At 47.7% G+C, this 23,580-nt stretch overlaps 1 protein-coding gene and 1 long non-coding RNA gene across 8 annotated transcripts in view; one reads left to right on the top strand and one right to left on the bottom strand.

Moving 5' to 3' along the window:
- Positions 1 to 17,325: 17,325 nt before the first annotated feature.
- On the bottom strand, positions 17,326 to 20,921 carry LOC148109299 (uncharacterized). Its single transcript, XR_015726174.1, has 2 exons — positions 20,701 to 20,921; positions 17,326 to 19,438 (listed from the first exon to the last, which is right to left on the bottom strand). It is a non-coding gene; the product is annotated as an uncharacterized LOC148109299 (long non-coding RNA).
- RNASET2 (ribonuclease T2) overlaps positions 18,542 to 23,580 on the top strand; it is a 53,036-nt gene continuing 47,997 nt past the window's right edge. For 4 of the 7 annotated variants that reach the window (XR_015726173.1, XR_015726172.1, XM_087865651.1 and 1 more), the window contains exons 1-4: positions 18,543 to 18,671; positions 18,993 to 19,152; positions 21,373 to 21,433; positions 23,189 to 23,244. Coding sequence is in view for 5 of the 7 variants with exons in the window: in XM_087865651.1 (XP_087721777.1) it covers positions 19,064 to 19,152; positions 21,373 to 21,433; positions 23,189 to 23,244 (206 nt within the window). In the remaining 2 variants the exon portion in view is untranslated. Of the gene's footprint in view, positions 18,693 to 18,992; positions 19,153 to 21,372; positions 21,434 to 23,188; positions 23,245 to 23,580 lie in introns of all 7 variants that reach the window. The other 3 variants (XM_087865649.1, XM_087865650.1, XM_045776216.2) reach the window with 3 other exon arrangements.

Below are 23,580 nucleotides of genomic sequence, written 5' to 3'. Positions count from 1 at the left end.
ATTAGATGCCAGTACTATTTTAATTCCCAAATGGACTTGAATTCATTCTCTCCAATGTGCGTGAAATAGAAAATTGTTCTAAAGAAAAGATTCACGGTAGCCATACTCTCAGTTTCGAAGGGGAAGAAACACTTTATTGATATGATAAAAATCTAATAGAAACAGAAAGAAAAAAAGAGAAACCTGTGTATAGATGAGGGCAGCAGTAAGCACTAAAGGACGACGAGACGGCTCCGTCAAATCTGGCCCTTACAACACCCAGCCCCATCAGCTGGGGAAGCCCATGGAGACAGCCAAGCAGGAGTCCGGATTGAGAGGCCTGGGGGGAGCGTCCTCCCTTCAGGTGAGACTTCCAACTAACCATCTCCATAAGGGCCACAGTTACTGGGTAAATGGCGGGGACAGAAGTTAAACATTTGTTCGCCTACGTGCAGATTGGAGGGAGCTGCATTCCTAAGTTATCATGTCTGTGTCTTGCATGTATATGCAAGGAGCCTGGGCTGAATGTGTTTGCCTCCCTCCTGGGTACCATTCCAGGGGAGCAGCCCAGACTGGAGCAGGAGGGGATGCGAGGCAAGGTTTGCAATTTTTGGCGCCCAGACCAGAAGGGTTAGTTCTGATCTGGAGGACAGCTAATGTCACTAACCAGGCTCCCGAGGTCACTTGTGCAGCAAAAGTCTCACACACGACATTTCTTAATCTGCCTGCCTACGTGCAGGTTGGTTGGGATGGTCAGTTATGCAGGACAAATCATAGAAACCTCCATCCATACAAGACAAAAACTAGGCTGACTTAATTGGTGAATCTAAAAAATACTCATGAAGATTAAAATACACACAACACACAAAGATCAGGATATACCCATTGAAAGAACCCCTTAGCCTCTTAAAATGTCTTTCATATATATTTGCATATATACATCTACCAAACTCCTCTTTTTGCCTTTGACTTGTGTTTTTAAATTTGCATTTCCCCAATGACTGTTGAGATTGCGTATCTTTTCATCTGTTTATTAGCTGTATGCATTTAATCTTCTGAGATTCTTGTTCACCCATTTTCATAGTAGGTTGTCTTTTGCTTGTTGATTTCTATAAGTTCTTTATATATTATGGACACCAATCCTTTTTCAGTAATGTGTATTGCAGATTATGGCTTATCTCTTCAATTTCTTTGTGTTGTCAGAAATTTTAAATTTTGATGTAGTTGTATTTACCATCTCTTTTATGGTTGCTACTTTAGGGACTTTGTTTTTTAAAAATCCTGTGTAACCCAAGATTAGAAATATAGTATTCTATGGGTTCTTCTAAAAGTTTTAAATGTTTGCTTTTTATATTTAAATCCTTAATCTCTATGAAATTATTTTTTGTGTATGGAGTGCAGGAGGGATCAAATTTCAATTTTCCACATACGTAACCAATTATCCCAGCATTATTTATATTGAAGGGGCCCTTCTTTGCCCATTTACATGCAATGTGGTCTCTAACATAAATCACAGTTGCAAACATCCGCGAGTTTTCCTCTGGGGGTCTCTGCTCTGTTCCAGTTTTATGTTGGTCTATAACTGCACCAATAACATAGTTATATTATTATAACTGTATAAAATGTTTTGATGTATGATAGGGCAACCTTCCACTTTATTCTTCTCTTTCAGGAATGCTGTGGCTATTCTTGGGCTGTTACTCATCCAGATGTTAGTTTACCAATGTCCTTGAAAACACATATGGATTTCGACCGGTTCTAAGTGTTAACCTTAAAAATAAGACTGTCCGTTATTTTACTAGCAAAAAATGGGCTTATTCAGGACAGCAAAGAATTAATACAGGATGCACAAGCTATAGCAAAACCACAAGCAGGTCCAGGGAACAAAGAAGAGGTGCATTATTTCCTAGAGGAAAGGGCCAGTGGGAGAGCTGTTATAAACAAAAAGTGGGTTGGATGAAACAGAGTGTGAAGGATCGTGGCTTCTCATTGGCTGAGTTGTGACCACCTCTCATTGGCTGGGCAGTTGCTAGGGGGGGAGGAAGCTCTTCTTCCCCTGCTCGGATAATAAATTAGTAGCTAAAATGGTATGGACTTGCAAGGTGGTCTCTTGCCATTGGGTCTGCAATAGCTGTCAAGGGCTAGGGCCCGAGGGCTCCCCCTACTGACCTCCCTCTCCATTCTAAACGAGACTTCCTTTTATTAAATGGTGAATCAACCACAGAAGATAGAGCAGAACCATGAAATTAGAAAAACCACCCTAAATACGTCTTCCCTTCCACATGTTCAAGAAAACTAGTGTTACACAACGATGCCCAACAGAAGAGGATTAAGGTCAAATCCCATCCAAAGTCCTTGTAAGAAAAAAAAAGATAAAAAACAACTCTGTGGGTAACAAATCATGCAAGAAAGTCGTGTCTCCAAACAAATGAACACTGTGATATTTTTAAATGACTTGTACCACAATAAAAAAATATCCTCCTTGAAAAAAATTGAAAGAAGTTAGCAGACATAAAAATGATGTAAGATATGAAAAAGTGACACCTCAGATTTAAGCAAAACTCAGAAAGGAGGTGAGAAACTCAGGAAATAATTTAAATTTTTAAAAAAAATTCTTTCAGAAATAGAAGACATGAACAGACATTTCTCCAAAAAAGACACCCAATGGCCAACAGACACATGTAAAAATTCTCAACATCCCTCAGCACCAGGGAAATACAAATCAAAACCACAATGAGATACCACCTCACACTGGTTAGAATGGCTAAAATTAACCACTCAGGAAATGACAGATGCTGTCCAAGATATGGAGAAAGGGGAACACTCTTACGCTGTTGGTGGGAAAGCAAGCTGGTGCAGTGACTCTGGAAAACAGTACGGAGGGTCCTCAAGAAGTTGAAAATAGAGCTACCCTACGACCTGGCAATTGCACTACTGGGTATTTACCCCAAAGATACAGATGCAGCGATCCAAAGGGACATCTGCACCCCAACGTTTATAGCAACAATGTCCACAATAGCCAAAAATATGGAAAGAACCCAGATGCCCATCGACAGATGAATGGATAAGCAAGATGTGGTGTATGTATACAATGGAATAGTACTCAGCCATCAAAAAGAATGAAATCTTGCCATTTGCAACAACGTGGATGGACTAGAGGGTATTATGCTTAGTGAAATAAGCCAATCAAAGAAAGAATTATTTAGGATCTCACTGATATGTGGAATTTAAGAAACAAAACAGAGGATCATAGAGGAAGAGAGGAAAAAAATAAAACCAGATGAAGTCAGAGAGGGAGACAAGCCGTAGGAAACTCTTAAGCATAGGAAACACACTGAAGTTTGCTGGAGGGGAGGTAGGTGGGGGGAGGGGGTAACTGGGTGATGGGCATTAAGAAAGGCACATGATGTAATGAGCACTGGGTGTTATATGCAACTGATGAGTCACTAAACTCTACCTCTGAAACTAATAATACGTTATATGTTAATTGAATTTAAATAAAAATTTTAAAAAATTATTTCAGAAAGAAGAGAAATAACATAAAAGCCAATAAACAGGACTGACAATGCATTAAGAGAAAATGAAAGAATGGGAAGACGTGAAGAGGGCTGTGCGGTGGCCAGAAGGCTGGGTGCCCCGAGATGTCCGGATCCTGTGTGTTTGTTTCCCCAGACGGCAGAGGAGGGGAGGTGGAGAGACTATGCGGGGCCATGTCGGTGAGGCCGGGCTCATGACATTGTCCGCAAGGGTGGGGTATTCCTCCTGCCTGTGGTGACGAGATGCACCCTTGTCAGAGTGAGAAGTAAATGCGAGTCCCCAGAGGACAGGTGTACAGAGGTCTACGGAGAAACCTGTCTCAGCCGGAGTGGCAGGACTCCCCCGAACAGCCTGGAGGGACGGGAACCAGCTGCTCTGCTGACCTTCTTGGCCCTTTGGAAGAGAGCAATACGGCTCCTTTTTTCTTACATATTCTTTTGGAGAGCCTAAGAAGAAACGATAGAAGAATACCTCATAGTTAATAATGATTACCTCTAGGAAAAGCACAAATTATACAAGAGAGTAATAAATATAATCATAGTATCCAACTAGTCTCAACAGGAAATACTACTGACATTTTCACATGAAGTAAACAATTAATACTGTTTTAACTCTTACTGCCTGGAAAGAAAGAGGAGAATCGGGGGAGATGATTTAAATATGCCATTAAACCCTTGTCTTCCCTCACTAAGACCACAGAGGATGCCTCAGCGTGAGGCGGGGAAAGCCATAAGAGTGAGCAGAGCCAGAAGGATGGAGGGAAACGTGCAGCCACAGCAGGGGCGGGCAGAGGGGGCGGCTGGGAGCAGCAGCGTGTGCCCCGGAGCTGTTGGGATTCACCCATGCAAACATCTAGCATGACTGCAAGGATAATAAAGTAAATTAGTATTTTAAATATTAGACACAAACTGTGCCCCACTTTTATTTCTCCATATGAAATTTTTGTTTTTCTTTAAAAAATATTTATTCTATTTATTTTTCTTTTTTTTTTTTAAGTAGGCTCCATACCCATTGTGGAGCCCAATGCAGGGCTTGAGCTCATGACCTTGAGATGAAGACCTGAGCTGAGATCAAGAGCCACACACTTAACCGATTAAGCCACCCTGGCGCCCCTAAAAAAATATTTTCATTAGGTGAAAATATTATAACAAGGGAAATAAATTATAGTTGCACTTTTCAATTTGCTAACTTCTTCTGTTTAATATATATTTTATAGTGATTTTCCTGTGGCAAAGTCACTGACTTCCAAATATCATGATAGGGGCTAAATTATTCTGATAATCAATCATTTCATGCAGCTAGAAAGGTTTTAACTTGGGTTGGATTTAACATTTTTCCATATACTTTGTCCTACTTTGGATTAGAATTCTATGCCTGATTTTATTAAAGATTTATTTATTTATTTTAGAGTGAGTGAGGGAATGTGTGTGTGTTTACGTGAATGTACGAATGGGGGGAGGGGCAGAGGGAGAGAATCTTCCAGCAGACTCCCCACTGAGCAGAGAGCCAACTCAGAGAACCATCCACGACCCATGAAATCACTACCTGAACTGAAACCAAGAGTCAATGCCGAATGAAATGAGCCACCCAGGGGCCCGTGCCTGATTTTTTATCAGTAACCAAGTCTTATCCCTTACTGTGCCCAACATTCTAGAATAGCTAAGATGTGTGACTTTACTTGGATGGACATGAGGAAACCAGAAAATACAGGTTTGTGTGTCTAGATTTCAATTTTTAAAAATTAGATTCCTGTTTACAAAAGTAGCATGTAGTCATAAAACAAGTGAAGATAAAATAAATACAGGGAAAATGTTTTCAGAGTTTTGTCAATGTACACACATATATACCCATATATGTTTATATCAGCTACTTAAGACAAGCATTCTTTCTAAAAAAACTTTATTTAAAGTCCAATACAGTTGACATACAGTGCTATATTGGTGTCAGGTGTACAAGACAGTGATTCCTCACTTCCAAGCATCACCTGGAGTTCATCCCAGCAAGTGCCCTCCTTTGTCTCCATCACCTGTTTCCCCCACCCCCCACCCACCTCCCCTCTGTAACCAGCAGTGTGTTCTCTAGAGTCAAAAGACTGCTTCTTGGTTTGTCTCTCTCTCTTTTATCCTTTGTTTGTTTTGTTTCTTAAATTCCACGTACGAGTGGAATCATATGGTATTTGTATTCCTCTGACAGACTTATTTTGATTAGCAATCAAATTTGCAATCAAAATTGCAAATGGCAAGATTCGTTCTTTCTGACGGCTGAGCAATATTCCATCATTAGTGCACCCTGCAGCTCCAGCCGCCTCAGGGCCCAGCCACCGTAACACACTGAAATGGGCTTGAGTCCTCCCACCAGCGGCCTCAGGGACAGCCATCCCCAACAGGCCTTTCCCTGCAGTCTGCAGGCATGATAAAATCGCTGTTGGTTCATGCTTCAAAGCATGGGGTTCCTCCCCGCAAAGGGACAGAAATGCTAGGACGTGGTCCTGAGCCTGGAGAGGAGAAGACAGGGCTATTTCTTAGACGGCATTGGCCGTATGTATGGGAAGATGGCAGGGCAGCTCTTCATGACAGGGTTAGGCCAATTCATAGATTTGGGCTTAGGAAAGCGGTGGTGCCTATCACTGAGACCATTTTTTTCTTCTAATTGCATTTACCCAGTACTTTTCCAAACCTGACTTCCTTTGCTCATATCCACGGAACGACGAGCGCCTCAGGGCAGGCTGCAAGCAAGGGGACTGCATCCCTGGACTGAGCCACCTGTTCCGGAGCCCAGGGCTAGTGCAGGGCACAGCTGGGTGCAGAACTTCGACCTCCTTCTCCACCCCACAACACTCCCTGCTCTTAGGTCTGCAGACAGTTCGTGCAACACACACACGGATATGTATTTAAGAACAGTAAATAACCGTTCATTATTTCCGTCAGCGGAACTCTCGAGCTGGAGGACCATGAACAGGTACAGGGCGGCCTCTGATCTGGGCAGTGGGTTCCTGAGCCGCGTTCCCCGGGCGCAGCTGCCAGTTTTCCTGCAAGACTCCTTGAACACAAACACCAGCTGCCCTGCGGCGAGACCCAAATGATGGGCGTCATAGCAGGAGCCCCGTTCAGTCAGTTTCTCTCAGGGAAGAACTAGTGGTCAGCCTTCCATATGTGCCACCTCCGAGAAGATAGGAAATAAGCAGCTTTCTCTGATCTCCTAGCGCAAGCGTCTCACTTGCTAGGTTCAGGCTCTGTGTTACTTCAAAGGAGTGGGTCACACCCGCTGGCGTGGAACTTGAGTGGATTACGGCCCAGACAGCACAACCGTCAGAGTGATGTGTGGCTTCCTTTATCAAAGGGACATTCATGACTGTGGACAGACACTATTCATGGTCACACTGCCACCGCTACCTCTGTGCTGACACTGAGCCCTCATTTCTACCAGAGACCTCTTAATAAAATTAGTAAATAGTAAATAAATAATAAAAGTTGCTAAAATAACGTTGTGTGAGGTCATCCTCCGGGAACGCTCAGGCTGTGAAGCAGAGCCTTTGTCCCAGCCGGTCACTGGGACGATGCTCACAGCCTTGGGGATACAGACGCCATGCCGGGAGGGGGAGTTAAGACTGATCTCTGTGTGCCCAACTTCCAAGGATTCTTCTTCCTAATACTGAGCTTCTTGGAAAGGAGTCTTCCAAAGAGGAAGGCTCCTCCTGCTCTAGAGGAAAAAGATGTTCCCTCGGCCCATGGAGCCCCTCTCTGTGGGGCACGGTCTTGGGGTGTCACACCCTCTAGTGCCACTAAGGGACAGTTCAAGAAGACAGCTCCTGAGGGAGTTTCCCAGACAGCAAAGACTCAAAGACTCTCCCTCCTAAGGTTCTCTATCTGCTTCTCGAGAACCTGACATGCTCCCTTGAATCAGAAAGGTAAGCTTTTCTCACATCAGGAGTAAGCCTGAGTTGACTGATGGGTTTGACTCTGAGGATGGGATTGGGTTTCTGGCTGACACTCTCTAATATAATAAGTTCTTTGTAGGTTTAAGGTTCTGAATAAAATATATTTAAGGCAAACAACATATGATATATACAATATATAAAATACGTAATACACCAGAAAATATGTTTTATAATGATTTGAATTTATGATAATGTTTACATGTAAACTTACAAATGGGTTTGTAGGCTTTCAAAACTGTTTTAGAAGTTTGAGAGCAAAAGCCTTTGAAGTCCCTACATCACAGTGAAATGCCAGCCCTGGTTGGGTTGGTTTCTTAAATTGGGTCAGTGGTAGGTGTCAGAAGTGTTTGAAGTCAGAGGATCTAGAGCTCTGGTTCTCAAATGGGGGTGATTTTGCCCCTTGGGGCATTTGGGGTGTCTGGAGACTCTTTGGGTGGCCACAGCCGAGGGTGTGCTCCTAGCATCTGGTGGGGGAGGAGCCAGCAATGCTGCTCCACCTCCTATAGCCTCCACCCCCACACGTCCAAGGATTATCTGTTTCCCTGGAGGGTTACAGAAGGGAGGTGGGTGGGGGATGGGGTAAGGGGGTGATGGACATTAAGGAGGGCACATGACGTGATGAGCACTGGGAGTTATATGCAACTAATAAATCATTGAACACTACACCAAAAACTAATGATGTACTATATGTTGGCTAATTGAATTTAAATAAAAAAAAAAGTTAAAAAAAAAAAAAGATCATCTTACCCAAACTGTCAAGAGTGCTGAGAATGAACTCTGATCCCAAAGGTCAACTTTATCCACTACTAAGCTATTTAAAGTACCACCATTTTAAAATTAAATAAAAAGCAATTTTATGAAATAGAATTAAAATTTAAACTACAACAATGAATTTCAAGACAAGCCAGTTCCCATATTAGTGACCTTGATGAGGATTAGAGTATTAATTTTATTAACTCTTGCCCCTCGTGTGAGTGTTCTAGTGTTCCGTGACATAAACCTGGGAGGGGGCAGAGCTCTTCCCTGCCCGCAGGAGCACAAGGCTGCCTGCCTGTGAAGCCTGAAGCTGGTGTGGCCGAGCTGCCAGCTGAAGTGCATTTTTAGTTGTGAGAACATCGGGCAGATAACGCCACTTATTCAGACTTCAGTATTTGGAACACTTTTTTTTTTCCCCAAAAATAAATGAAGTTTAGGCTGTTCCTTCAAGCCAGACAGCTGACCACGTTTGTCCTCAGTGATAACACTGGAGTTTTCAAGTGAAAACTTTGGAAAGGTTGGATTGGCCATGGCTGCTTGAAAGCCTCCTAATGTTTAAAGAGCTTTCTGCAGAGGTCAGTGTGGTATTAATGAAGATGATTCTTTGATATCGATCATGAGACACGTCAACACTGGGGAAATCTGCGTATAACTCAGTGAGCCATTCCTTTCCAAATTCCCGGTTCACAGCACTCTGGAGTCTGCGCGGCATAGGGCTTTCCCATTGCTGCCGTGACAGGCAAAGTCGGGGCGGGAACAACATGACTGCAGGGTGGCTGAGTCTCCCTGGCTAAAACCAAGAGTAGCATATTGGACTGAGGTCCTTTCTGGAGGTGCTGGCGGGCGGGGGGGGGGATCTGTTCCCTTGTCTTTCCAGCCTCTCGGGGCCCACGTTCCCGGCTCGTGGAATTCCTCTTCCATCTTCAAAGCTAGCACCCACGGGTTGAGTCCTTTCCATGTTGCCTCCCCCTGACTCTTCCACACTGACATCACCCTCTCAACGTCCCCAAACAGCCTATCAGCAAACGTCCCTTTTGCAAAGTCAGGTAACATACTCCCAGGTTCAGGGAAACAGGACATGGATGCTTTCTGGGACCATTATTCTGCCTACCACACATGACGATTGATGTGCTCAGAACTCCGGCTAGAGCAACAGATCCGAAGGTAACAGAGCCCAAAGTTCACTGACATGGTTTCAGGTCCCGCATTGCAGCTCATTTTTCTAAACTTCACATTCTAGCATTTTTGTCTAGTATCTAAAGGCTATTAAAAATACTCCCACCCTTCCCAGCTACATATGTGAGTGGGCCTGGATATTCTTTATAAACTTTAACCAAGCAGCCTACTGCAACAGAATGAATGCAGAAACAAATAAAAGAATCCAATTTTCTTTCATCCAACCAGACATTTAGGAGATTTGCAAAATGTAAAAACAATGCCACGCTTCTCACTAAATTGCTTGTGTTTTGAAAAACATTGTAATTTGTATTAAAAATGTTATTTATATTAATGCATAAAGGGCTTATCATTATTTTTAAATTAATAAATGTTTAAAATGTTCTCAGTTTTAACTGCAAATAAGGTAAATATTATTAAATGTAACACATATTAAAAAAAGTCTGAGAAATGCTGTCTTAGAGAATAAAGTAATCCTTGGGCGGGCCTGTAAAATGATGCCCCAGGATGACGTTGGAAGGGCCTGTAATGATCCTTTTTGCATTATTTCCAAGTCTTAGGTAACATTTGGTAAATATTTTCCGGAATGTCTGTGGTGTAGAAGGGAGAACAGTCTCTGAGGACTCAGGACGCGGGGCTCACCCAGCAAGGACCCTGCTGACCTTCTCACAGCCCCAGGCTCCTCTGAGAAATGGATGGGAACACCTGCTTTGTCTACCTATTGGAGCGTCAGAGACTGAATAAGTATAGTAAAACGCTTTTGAATCAGAGGTAAATGGAAGTTATTTGTTTTGTTTTGTTTGTAAGCAGGTATAGGGGAACAATAGGGGAACATAGCTTTGGCTGAGGGGGGCTGAATGTATTAATTAGCAAGTGTCTGTTAATTGCCTCCCCTAGCCACAGCTCAGCGGCAGCATACAAGAATCACCAGACGCAGCTCTGTCCTGAGGAGTTCCTAATTTCTCTTAGAGAGGGAGTGGTAACTTCCGTATCCGAGAGTATATTTTCAGTGGCTTTAGGCTACAGAGAAATTCAAATTCGAATAAGGAACTGGAAGGATTAAACGGAGGGGGCAAGTTTTAAGAAAAAAGTGAAACCTGATTTGAGTTTTGAAGAATGGTGGGATTTGTTTCCTTTCTTACTGGGATATAATTGATATATAACATTCTATTAGCTTCCAGTATACAAAGTAATGATGTGACGTTTGTGTGTATTGTGAAGGACCACGGGAGCACGTCTAGTTAACACCTGGAACCACACAGTTACACAGTTCTTTCTCCTGGAATGGGAACCTCTAAGATCCACTCTCCTAGCACCTTTTGAATATGCGATAGGGAATGACCAACTGTGGTCTCCATGCCCTACATTTTGAATGGACAAGATTTGAAGCGAAGGGGGAGCAGGTCCCGGCAGAGACGCTACAATTAAGAACAGTTCAGACCGAGGGGAAAGAGCATGATTTTGGTTTCTGAGCCCACATGTCTGGTGCTCTGGGAGGCCCCAGGCCTGCTGCTGGCCTGGCAGGAGGCAGCCTCCACTCCTCCCTGGGCCCCCCTAATTCTTCGCTTCCCCTGCCGCGTTCGACGCTGTTTATGCACAGATACAGAGGGTTAATTAATGATGAGACAAATGACTTCCCGATGACACAGACCTTTTCAGACAATGATGAAAGCCGAATTAGGATGAGCTCTTGTTTACTTTAAGCTGGTTATGACAAATTGTGAGTCGCCATCTTAATCTGGTCCAGGTAAACTATTGTGTGGCTTAGCCAGCTTCCAGGCCAAATCAGCCCCAAAGGAAAGTGCAAATTGCATTAATGACTAGCTATGTGTTGAAGGAGGAACACGATAGCACTTAGACTAAAGAGTCCCCTTTTTCACCTGTGGCCAAATAAATGCTTGAGACAGATGAAAAGGAAACTACAAAGTTGTATCCAAATAAGAAAATCAGCCCTTCCACCCTAGATTAGACTCTAAAATGAACCCATGATGCCTTTTCTTCAAAACAAAACCCAAATAAATGGACACAGAAAACTTATTTCCTAGGCTTGGGCCTTTGCAAGGCCTGGAAAACCTAGGCTAAACCCAGGGGCAGAAAAGTCCAGGGCTGTGGTCTCTGAATACAGATTTCCACCTTGAAGGATCCAGGGTGCCTTTCGACAAAGAAAGGCAGGAGTAGCAAAATGCATATTAACTGATGTGGAATTTGAGGCAAATACAATAGAAACAGGGAAACGTTCCTAATGATAAATGGGAATTTTATAAAGAAAATGTGAAGCGGTATCACCAAACAACGCAAAAGCAAAATACACAGAAATGCAAGACCACCGCAAGGATGTGGTGCAGGTGGTGTGGTGGGCGCCCCGTCGCCTCGAACCCGGAGGACGCCCTGTCTGCCTGTCTCCTGTGATGTGAGCACGCATCGTGGCTGCCGGGGTCGCCACACCCCTCGGTCCCCTGTAAATTTCCCTCTGCTTCTCCTCCAGTGGCTTAGCTCCTGTTGACGATCATCTCCAGATCCACTATTTTATTTGGGGTTGCAAAATGGCAATATCGTAATACCACTATTCCTTCCTCATGCTTTGGCTGGAACTCCATAAAGGAGAACTTTCCTGATCCGTGATATGATTGACGTGCACTTCATCAGGGAAGAGTGAGCAAGGGATTCTTACTCGTTAGTCACGGGTGTTCAGCATTAATGACTTGGTGTTCTCACTGTCCCCAAAGGACCACTGAGGCTCGTTCCCTGGGCCTGGGGAAGGGGGGTGTCATTAAGCATTCACAGATTCTAATGTATTTGATATGTTTCAATCCATTGCATTTATTTTTTATTTTGATGCTCAGAAAAATGTGATTTTGCCAGTGGGCACCCCTCAGCTGCACTCCCGAGCTGCGTGGTGGCCGTGTTGGCCAGCGTCCCCCTCCTCTGTGGTGCACCGGGTGCCGGGCTCCGGGCTTGCGGGGTGCAGTGACCCCTCCAGCCTGGGAGCAGCCATTCTCAGAAGCCCTGGCTCCCCCCGGTGAGAATCTTTGTGTCCTAGTGCTTGTTGGTACTGAGCTGCTCACTGCTACTGGGTCTTGTCCGTGGAGAAGTAACAAGGTTTCTGTTTGGTGGCTCTGCGTCTCCTTTTTACAGAAAACATATCACGGGTTTGTAATGAGGTTCGCAATCAAACTGAGCATGACAGAACTTCCACTTAATTTTTAGTACATTTCTTTGTTTTCTTTAATTTTTAGGTTGGCACTGTCTTTCTCTCATTGTTAAAACATCCCTACTGGCTTTCATCTCATTCCCTATTTGTTCGGTTTATTTATTTTCTTAGCTTTGAAGCAACAACGCTGTGCCCTTACTGACAAAATCGACACTGGACACAGCCCAGTCCCTTCCCAGTTCCTTCTGCTTCAGGAGGTGTCCTACTGGGAAGTACAGTCAAATTACGGGGTTCAGAGTGACTTCAAAGAATTCTGGACCATGTGGTTATGCCATGCATTCAATACCTACACACATTTCTTCCACTTTGCTTTCAGTTCTTAGGGGCTGCCTTTCTAAGAATTAACTTGTGTTGCACAATGATGTCACATGTACCCTGTTCCAAAGTTAAACCTGCAAGACAATCGCTTTCAAAGAGTCTCCTTTGTTCCCTCCCCGGAGAATTTGTTCCAGTTTCTAAGGCTGTGGAACAAAGGACACAAAGGTCAGCGGCATGCACAACCACTTATTAGACTCTCTAACTTTGTGGGCCATCAACTCAGACAAGCCCAGGGCAGGATGACCCCATTGTGCTTCTGGATGACGGTGGGCCTCAGTGGGAATCGGCCACAGCCGGGAGCCCAGGTCCTCAGCAGGCCCTGCCGCTGGCTCTCAGCTCCTGTCCAGACAGGCCTTTCCGGGTGTCCCTTTGTCTGGGCAAGCCTGTGCTTCCCCACGGCCCTGCTTGTGGCTTCCTCACAGTGAGTGCCCTAGGACAGCAGGACAAAGCCACAGTGACCACGTGGCCTGAGAGGCCACATCCCTTCTGCCACCTGCTATCTGTCAGGTGTCAGTGGTCCCATCCAGGTTCATGGGGATGGGAGTCTCCATATTTCCATAGAGCCAAGCAACATTCTGGAAGAGTCTCTGGGAAGAATGCCAAGGCCACTTTCAGATACAAAGTGCCATCACATTTTAGTTAGATTTTGGTTTGTCCTTCCATTGTAAATGCTTAAAGACAGGAGAAGAACGGGAAGAGCTATACAGGAGCATTCCACACGGCAGTGGATCTGGGAGGGGACCTGGAAAGCTGGAGGAGGGGTGGTGTGGAGGAGGGACAGGCTCCCCAAAAATGAGGAAGAGGGGCCGAGCAGAGAGTTCAGGGCTGGGCTGTAAGGCCAGGCCAGTAAGAGCCCTCTTTTCTCCCTCTACTCTAGGGGAAGGAGGACACTTGGTCCTGTTTACATGAGTTGAGATTTTTAATTGACTTGTAAACGCTTCTATATAAGGGATAGCGTTCATTACGGGACTTGTATTCAAAGACGGCACGAGCTTCTGCATGCGGGCAGCCTCCTGGATAATGCATACGGGCCCCTCTGCCCCATGCACGCAGACACAGTCTTTCTAGGGAGGACATGACCAGTGGGTGAAATGAGCGCAGTGCGCCGGGTCCCCCTACCTCAGGGGCTGATGGGCACATCCCGAGCCTCTAATGGCACATGGTGGGCAATGAAGACAGCTTTATGCCACTCGATGGCTGCCTTTAGAGTGCGTGCTCTTTCCAGTATATTTGGGTATTCTCTCAGCTCCTAAAAACTGTAAGTCAAGACTAAAATTTTGAGAATATCCACTACATGAACTGTTAATGCAATATTCAATATTTTTCGTAATGCAGAATGTTTCTCTGAAGAAGAGTAGCTCAGTTAGGTAGGACCCCCTCAGAAATCTACAATAGCTCACTTAGTTCTTTTAAGATAAGTAATTGTTAAAAATAGCCCAAGTAAACAGTCTGTTCTAATATCTATGTAGGAGTGTACGTGAGTGTGTGTGGGTGTGTGTACACGTGTGCATACATAGGTGAGTGAGCTCATCTTTTTTGCTGTTCCTTTTTCAGAGCCTTTTATGACAGCAGTCAGAAATATCACAAATAATAGACTTTTTAGGTAAGCATTTGGTAATAATTCCTTGACCTTGAAGTCTAAAATTTGTTATCAAAGAATAAAGTTAATACAGTTGATGCTTGAACAACAGGCTGTAACTGCTTGGGTCCACTTCTATGCAGGTCTTTTTCAATGGACAGTACCGCACTATAAATGTATTAAGAAAATGGATTTTCTTAATGGCATTTTCTTTTCTCTAGTTTATTTTAAGACAATAGTATATAATATATACAACATGCAAAATGCATATTAATCAACTGTTTATGTCATTGGTAAGGCATCTGGTCAACCCAGGCTATTAGTAGTTGAGGTTTTGGGGAGTCAAAATTTATATGCAGATTTCTGAATGCACGGGATCCGGGCCCTTAACCCCTGAGTTGTCCAAGGGTCAGCTGTATAGTCTTTTATTTCACATTTCAGAATCTCATACTGTTTGATTTGATTTAGTCACTTTCTGTTCCAGAGAGTTTCTTCTTTGTGGTTCCAACTATTAAAGTGACATCTTCAAGAAACATTACCCTGAGAAGCCCTTGTCTGGCCTCCTCTTCTATCCCTGTTTCGTGGCAGTCACTGCCCAGAATAAACAGGTCCACAAAATCGCTGCCACAGTAGCCCCACTGCATGGGGAGGCCACAAATATTGGTAGTATAAGAAGAGAAAGATAAGGAGCGCTTGGGTGGCTCAGGCTGTGATGCTGAGTTCTGGGATCAATCCCCACGTTGGGCTCCCTACTTGGCGGGAAGTCTGCTTCTCCCTTTCCCTCTGCCTTTCTCCCCAGCTCCTGTGTGCACGCTCTCTCTCAATCAAGTAAATAAATAAGATCTTAAAAAAAAAAAAGGAGAAAGGTCAGAGGGAAAAAATTTAGAAAGTGTCCTAACTTTCTCAGCATACAAATAATTTAGAATACAAAGGAGTTTTTAAAAGAAGATTCCCCTAAGGGTGGCAAAGTTATTTAGAGCTTGAGAACCCTATGGACACAGCAGAGACGGGGGTCACGGTCGCCCCTCACACCTTTAACGCACAAGGTCTATAACCAGCCCCCCAAAGCCAGGCTCAGGGCGAAGGCAGAATCTGAGTTCCCACCAGGAGTCCCTTGCTGTCCTGCCCTCCCAGCACAGTGTCCGGAGTGTCTGTAGTAAGACAGGATGCAGCCCTAAGCTCCCACCTGCACCAGGCTCAGCGGGCTCCTGCTAAGCCCCCACTGACATCTCTTTTCATCATCCTGACACTGTAGAGAGGATTGCCTTCCTACTTTACAAATGAGGTCACCGAAGCTTAGAGGAGACAGCTAGTTCACCGAGTTTACACAGGTAACGAGTGGGAGAACCCGAACTTAGGCCAGGCAACCTACCGTCGGAGCACAGGCTCCTGACCACTGTGCTCCCTCTGCTATAAAACGAGGCTGCTTGACCTGAAGTCCTTGTTCACCCTGAGCCTCCTGGCCTGGGTCAGGGCTGTTCGTTTGAAAGACGCCCAGTAAACGTGAACTTTGAAGCCAGTGGGCCAGAGTGCTCCCTGGGCTGGCCAGGACCCTGCAAGCTCCCTTTCCTTAGCACACACAGATATTGAGGAGTATGTCTGAAAACTTTGCACCCTGACATTTGGCACACGCAATTGTTCCACAACTCAGGGCTCGTGTTTATTAGTTGCATCTGACAAATTCCCCACCAACAGATGCCGCTCGCCCACGGGGAGCTGTTCAGTCAGGTTTGAGCTTCTCCGGGCTTCCTGTTGCGGCCCCCCGCACCCCCCAGGCTGCCCTCTGTGGGAGCAGCATAGGGCCCTCCCATCCAGACCCCGCATGCTGTCTACTCTCCTCACCCTTCACTTTCCCACCTGGGTTTGTTGAAGGTCCTGTTTCCGCCTCCTCACCTATGAGAGACCCTATTACTCTTCCCAGCTATTTGATGTTGTTGGCCGTATGTCCCAGACGTTTGCCGTGTGACCGCAAGGCCCCTACTTTTAGGAGGTGGATATTTTCTACTCTACTGATGCCAATCTTGACCATGTCACTTGTTTGGGCTAAAAAGATTTAAGTGGAAGATGAGACATCAGACTGTCAGGTTCAGAGCCACAGTGTGGTTCTGTCACAGCGTGGCTGTTAGAATGGCAGGTGGGGCTATGGCTTTCCTTCAGCCTGGGTCCCAGAGTGAAGAAGGCCAGGGTCTGCAGCTGCCCAACCTACAGCCAGCACGGAGCGTGAGCAAAGGTCAACGTCTGTTGGGGTAGTTAGTGAGCCACTGAGGTTTGGGGACTGTTTGTCATTGCAGCATAACCAAGCAAAAGTGACTTGGGAATGAGAAACCAGAAGGAGTGAGATCGACAGGAAGCTAGTCAATAAAAGTATCTTAGTCTTTGAGGCAACAGCACTGACTGAAGGATGATCTGTTCACAGAAATGGCCATTGCCACCTTGTCCCTGCCTCTTGGGGACCTGCTTCTGCACGAGTTGACTCCACCTCTTAACCCTCACAACCGGTCCCTGTTTATGCTGTCTCGTGGGGGCCATTAATATCACCCTCAGGTTCCTCCCCACCTCTGCTTGTTCCCGTGAGAGAGCCTTTACTCAGTGTCAAGGAAAAACCGAGTTTCCCTATGGAGGGAAAAACCCAGTTCTTCCGGTCTGTGTGTCCCTTCCCTGTGGGTCTCTCTTACTCCTGCCACAGAACACTCCACTCAGCTCACCACATGTATGGGGGTTTTTCCTGGTAGCTGGTTCCTACAATTTAACTCAATTCGGACACTACCTGGAATCAGCATCAGACCCCACAAGTTAAGGGGTCCGTCTAGAGGGAAAAACAGACATTACAGAATCATCACACACATATTTTATTCAAACAGTGGTAAGTACTATGCAGACACCACCCAGGAGAGCATATTACCTGTACGCCTGACCCTTAGATGGTCCTAGATGATGAAGGACCCTGAGGAAGCCATGTGTTTACTCAAAAGGTAAATATGATTGGCATTAACCAGGTTGAGGATGTGGGGTGGGGACTGGTGGGAGCGGAGTTACCTCGGTGGTGAAAATGGCTGGGGAACCGAACAGACCAGCATTGCTGGGGGAGCCAGGACCTCTGGCACCGGTGTGAGCCCGGGGCCTGCACGAGAGACCCAGGCAGTGAAGGTTGTCAGGGCCGCAGAAAGCCCAAGGGGACAGGACACCCGTCTCGGTTGGGAGGTCTTGGGCAATCTGTGAGGATACAGTTTCCGAGGACCTAGAGGGAGGACCGAGGACTGTGAAGGCCAGCCCAGTAGGTGGTGGAGGACGGAGGGCAGTGATGTTAGCGACTACTTTGACGGATCTGCACCCGCCCCTCCCCCCACGCCCCCCTGAGCTTAGGCCCAAGGACATTCATTTGCTGCCACAGCTTTGCTTTTCCGTTTGACTATCCTGGAAGAAGGCTGATGGCCCTTGGACGGTGAGGGGGGCAGCTTCAGCAGTGAAGTCCAGCTGTTCTGTCCAGTTTCTGTGAGGTGCTGCACACAGTAGGGGCCATGTGAACTGAGCAGAGCTGAACGCAAATAGGTGGGGCTAGGGTAGGGGCGCGCTCCGTGCTCTTGGAAGAGAACACATGACCTCCACGAAGGTCCCAGGCTGCCTCCCTAACGGGCCCGGTGGCCGGAAGGGCAGGGAGTCCTGAGGGAACCGTCGCGCCCCGGCTCCTGGAAGCCTTCAGCACTGCCCTAGGCCCTACAGGGCCACTTCCTTTGTGGCTGCACTTCTCGGAGGCCTTGGAAGCGCGGTCCTGTGCACCCCTGCCATCGGCTCTACCCAGAACGTCCCGCAGGCGTTCAACTGTGCGAGGAGGGGCCGGGGACACAGCAGACATCACAGAAGGCAGGCCCGGGACGAGAGCTAGGCTGAAAGAGAAGCCTCCTCAAGCAGACAAGCGGGGGAAGGGCGGACCACCGGGATCAGGGGCTTGCCGGTCAACGGGGCCTTGTTCTGGCGGAGGGGCGCCAGGGGGCGTGTCTGCCGGGGCCGGGGGCGTGTCCGTCTACGGGGGCGTGTCTGCCAGGGCCGGGGGCGTGCCCGTCTACGGGGGCGGGTCCGGGGCCCGTCGCCCAGGGGAGGAGACTTGCAGGTCCTGGCGGCTGGGCGGAGTCCACTGCGAGGTCGCGGCTGGGGTCACGCTGCGGCACTGGCGGGGACGCGTACGTGCTTGGGGGGCCCGGGTGAGGCGGGGGCCCTGGCCGAGGCCCAGTCGGAACCCCGGCTTGAGAGGGGGCCGGGGCCCGTCGGGACTGCGGGCTGGGGGAGGGGCCGGGGCCGCTCGGGACGGCGGGCTGGGGGGCGGCCGGGGCCCACTCGGGACGGCCGGCTGGGGGGAACCCTCGGGAAGGCGGGCTGGGGGGGGCGCTCAGAACGGCGGGCTGGGGGCCCCCTCGGGACGGCAGACACCTCGGGGGCGGAGTCGGCCGCCGGCCAGTCAGAGGTGGGCCTCAGGAGTTCTGTCCATTCTCTGGGAGACGCAGGGCCTGGCGCCGGATATTTCGGAGCTGAGCATTTGTGCACGGGAGTGTGTCGTCCTCTGGCTTGGGGCACGATGAAGCCTGCAGCCGCCCACAGCCTGCTCCTGCGCTCCCTGTGCCTGGCGCTGTGCTGCTTCGGCGGCGCGCGCGCGTCCTTGAGGAGGTGAGCCCGGGACCCCTGGGCGTGGGTGGGGCGGGTCTGAGCTTCCGCAGGGGCTGGAGGCCTGGGGTCGAGGTCGCGGCTAGGCAGGTGCTCTGACACCCTCCGACATTCTAGACGCGCACACTTGAGTTCGGTGCCAGTACAGCGTCGGGGATAGGGAGCTGGTTCCTCTTTTTAAACTGCTTATGCTGGCTCTGCATCCCCCTGCTTTCCCCTTCCACCTTTTCATTCAGTGTTGCTGCTGATCCGAGGTAAACAGGAGGTTTTGTGGAGGATTCTCGTTGCCCTTTTGTAGAGGAAACCAAATTTTGAGCACCAGATTTTAATTTTTTCTTCTATTTATTTTGGGTAATGATTTCGTATTTAATAAAGGTTTTCGTACTTACGTAGTAGGTAAGGGAAAAGGTGGGTTTTACTTTTTAATTAAGTGTCATTGCTGTTTTATCACCTACTTGAAAAGGTAACATATTTCAGCTTTCCCAGAAAGCTTATTTTCTGAAAAAGAGCTACTGTAATTAATGGATTTGTTTTTGCCATCAGGTTAAGAGTGTATCATTGGAGAAGTAGTATGGGGTTCTGGTTGAGTGCCAGCTGCTGGCTCATCCAGATGTGACCTTGGGGCTCCCTGTCTGGCTTTGCTCATCTGTAAAGCGGACGAAACAGCGCCTGTCTCCTCAGCGTTGATTCCAGGCGAGGCAGAATGTGTTTAGATAGAGCCACGCCTGACTGTAGCAGTCAATAAATGTCAGATAAAGACCTGACGTAATATGTGGCCCCTGCCTCCCCCCCCAATCCCCTCATAGTTCAGGCACTGATGTAGCTGGACAACCACGGTGAGCAAGGTGTGGTTTGGAGAAAACACAGCTGATTCAACCCTCCAGGACGTAAGGGTCAGCAGGTGGTTTCCCAGGCGCTGGCTGGGTTGACAACCTGGTGACTCTTCTCTCTTCTCTGCCTGATGGCCTCTCTCTTTACAGCACTTTCAGCCTCTGCACTGCTTCGGGGGGCTTCTCTATACCCCCGCTGCTCTTGCCAGGTTGGGCGTGGCCTTGTGTTGTAGATGTTCTGAGTCTTGATAGATTTATGGTAAATAGCAACCTGGTACTCTCTGTCCCTGGCCGGAGCTTAATCCTGTAGCCTCAGTTTCCACCTAAACGAGGGTTTTGCACCCAGAAGAAAGCAGCTTCTGATATTTGTCCCAGCTTCAGTTCTCATGCTGCAGCTCATCTTTTTTTTTATACTGTGTGCTACTTACAACTAAGTTATCTCTAATGTGATTCTGTACTTGACTCAGCAGGACTCACCACTTTACAGAAGCCAGTGTGTGAGAACTTGCTCCTGTTTTACTTTTGAATTATTCCTTCTAAAATCTAATTTATCTTGAATTAAGTGTCTGTTTGAGTGATGTCCTTGTGTGGCTGCTGACATTTCCCATCTGTGGAGTGTTTTCGCCAGTTATCCTCCCTGCTTCGACCAGTTTGACGCATCTCCACTCCCCCTCCACTCTCCCTTCCTCTCCCCCTCCACTCCCCCTCCATTCCCCCTCACCTGGAGGTCCTAGAGCCAGGAGGTTTCAGGCCGTGTGGGTCATGGAGGGAACGGCCATGCTGCAGACCGAGTCTGAGGGAGCATCGTGTCTGAGGGAGCACTGGGAGGCCAAGCACCTGCACCTTCACACCAAGGGGTATAGAGCGCTGAGCAGCTCATGCTAGTTCAGGTCGTGTTTTGTTGCCACGCGAACCACAAAAAAAATTCAGGTTTGAGGGCTTTATGGGTTTCGCAAATGCGGCTAAGGGATGACAATGCTTCTGTTTCTACACTCGTGACCAACCCTAGGAGGAAGGCACTCAGGGTTCCTTCCCCCCTCCCTCCCGGCCTCTGCCTCCCTTCAGTGAGGTCTTCCGGGGCTTTCTGGCCTGAAATTTCAGTTCCTGGCCGCACTGCTGACATGCCTTATATTCTTTGTCACTTGTCACTGTGTGGCACCACATGTGTTCTCTTAGCTACCGTGGTCACCATCCCCCTCCCTGGGTCACGTGCTTCAAGTGGGTGGGGGCTTGTTTCCTCACTCAGGGCTGAGTCCCCGTCCCACCGTAGTGCCTGGCCCATGACAATCACTCAGTGTTTGTTGAATGCGTGATGGTGTGAATGGATGGATGAATTAGTTTTTCTTTAACTTTAAAACAGTTCTTGAAACCTAAGTTCCTTGTCTTTTAACAGCGGCAATCATGAGTGGAAAAAACTGATTATGGTTCACCACTGGCCTGTAACAGTGTGCAAGGTGAGTTTTTCTGCCTTGACTGGCCCTGTTCATCTGGTGAAGCCCCATGCAGGTTGGGTTTCTGTGCCCACGTTTCCTCGCGGGCCAGAGTGTCATTCGTTGCTGGATATCACTGACGCTCTGAGGCTGCTCTCTCTGGGTCGAGTTTCCTAAACTTCACACCTCGTTGTCTCTTTCTGCCTCTAGTGCTGTTGCTGTGCCCTGGCTAGAGCCTCTAGTGCTGTTGCTGTGCCCTGGCTAGAGTAGTGTTGGAGGGAGGGGAATGGAGTTGTGACCAGCTTTGAGTTTTGTTGGAGACCTAGCCCTCCCCCAGGCAGCGGGCGTCGCAGGAGCCCTGGTTCCTGTGGGCAGGTCTGCATGTGGAAAGCTCCCGTCTTGGGTGACACCGGAAGATCTGCCTTCAGGGCATGGAACAAGGTCATTTGGTGGGTGAGGCCGTTCTGTGACAAAGTGTGGGTGTGTTTCTGTGCACTGACTGTAACTATGCATGGGAATGCATGCCAATCTTGAGCCTTCAGAAATAAGATTTAAAAAAAAACCTGCTAGTGAAGTGTCACTGTTAGGGAATTAGTTTCAGTCCGGGGTCCCCATGACAAGGCGTCCCGGTACTCTGGTCATGGTGTCATTCTGGGCAGCAGGGCTATGTTGGGGCTCACTCCTCACATGAGTGACATAGGTGTTACAGGGGCAGTGGCCGCTGTGTCTTTCTCCACGATCCTCGGTTCTCTACATGGGCCCTCAGGCACACGCCAGGGACTGACAGGTACTTGCTGATGATTTAATGAAAGCCGTCCCTGGGCCCCAATCGTCCCCTTAAAAGCTCGTCTGAGACACTGGACGTAGGGCCAGCAGAAGACTCCCCGCTCCGGCCGTGGGTCCTGTCCTTGTTCTTCACCATCCGGGCAGCTGTGGGAAGTGGGCCCCCTGCTTGGACTGTGCTTTCCTGAGGGGTGAACCTGGGGTGTCCGGAGAGGTGAGGTATATACCCCCTGCTCTGATCCTGCACTTGTCGTCCTGCTCTTCTGCCCTCTTGGTCTGGCAGGTACCTTTCTCACCTCCTCGTACCAGTCTCCTAAACCAGAGCCTCCCTAATTGCCAGACCAACCTGGGGCAGAGCTGCCTCCCCAGAAAAGGTGATCCCGACAGGAATGGCTTGAAAATCTGCCTGCCTCTCACCAGACACCCACGCCTGCTTTTCATGGGCTTATTCCCTGCGGGAGCATCAGGCATGAGTTCTGGCTTACCTGGTCCCATAGCTGAAACATTTCTTGATAGTTGGTTGTTTTGGAAGAACTCCCAATTTAGCTAAACAATTTGGAGGTCCCTTAAGAGTATGCTACTGAGCTTTTATCTCTGTGAGTTTATCTTTATTGTCCCACCCTCACCTTGGCATTTTTCGCTCCAGAGCACTCACGTTTATATTCTGTAATGTTCACACTTACTGTGTCACTCACGCATCCGGACTTGGCCCCTGAACCAGCTCGTTTCATGGGGACTGTGAATCCTCAAACATTTATTTTTGGTTATACAGTAAGGAAATTAACAGGCAAATAAGGGTGTTTCCAGCAGATTGACTTAATTTGAGAACACATTAAAAAAAAAAGCAAAACTCAGTTTTTGAATGTGTTGTGTAATTGAGGATTGGGCCTCTCCTTGCAGATAGAGCGCCTGCCCCGTGCAGCTCCTCAGGGCCGTGCTGGAAGCCGCAGTAAATAGATAACGGGACGGTGATGTGCCTGTGTCTTTTCTCTGCAGGAGGTTGAGCACGACTGCAGAGACCCCCCGGATTACTGGACCATCCACGGATTATGGCAAGCCCCAGCGCCGGTCACGTTTAAACAGGGAAAATCTGGCTAACCCAAAAGTAGCTTGAGGCTGGTCCTAAGAGTTACACTGGTGATTTTTGTTAGGAGTTTATTCACTAGACCAAATTCTTATTTAAAATATCTTCGCTGTTTGTAAATAACTCTAATTTTGTTGTGGTTTAGTTCTGTTTTGGTGGAACAGTGACGATTTGCCTCAGATATGCCTGTAGGGACTGTGGGGCCAGGCTGGGATCACTAAATGTAAGCCTCCCATTTTATCCTTCTTTGGGGGCAGTACGTAGATGCATGAAGATAAGTGAGCGCGTGTGCGCTGTACATACG

The sequence above is a fragment of the Ursus americanus genome, chromosome 11 (genome assembly GCF_024610735.1).
Source record: "Ursus americanus isolate L20-20 chromosome 11, mUrsAme1.1.p, whole genome shotgun sequence".
Classification (NCBI taxonomy): Eukaryota; Metazoa; Chordata; class Mammalia; order Carnivora; family Ursidae; genus Ursus; species Ursus americanus.
Note: the sequence above shows the minus strand (reverse complement) of the source record. Positions and strands in the feature narration are given on the sequence as shown.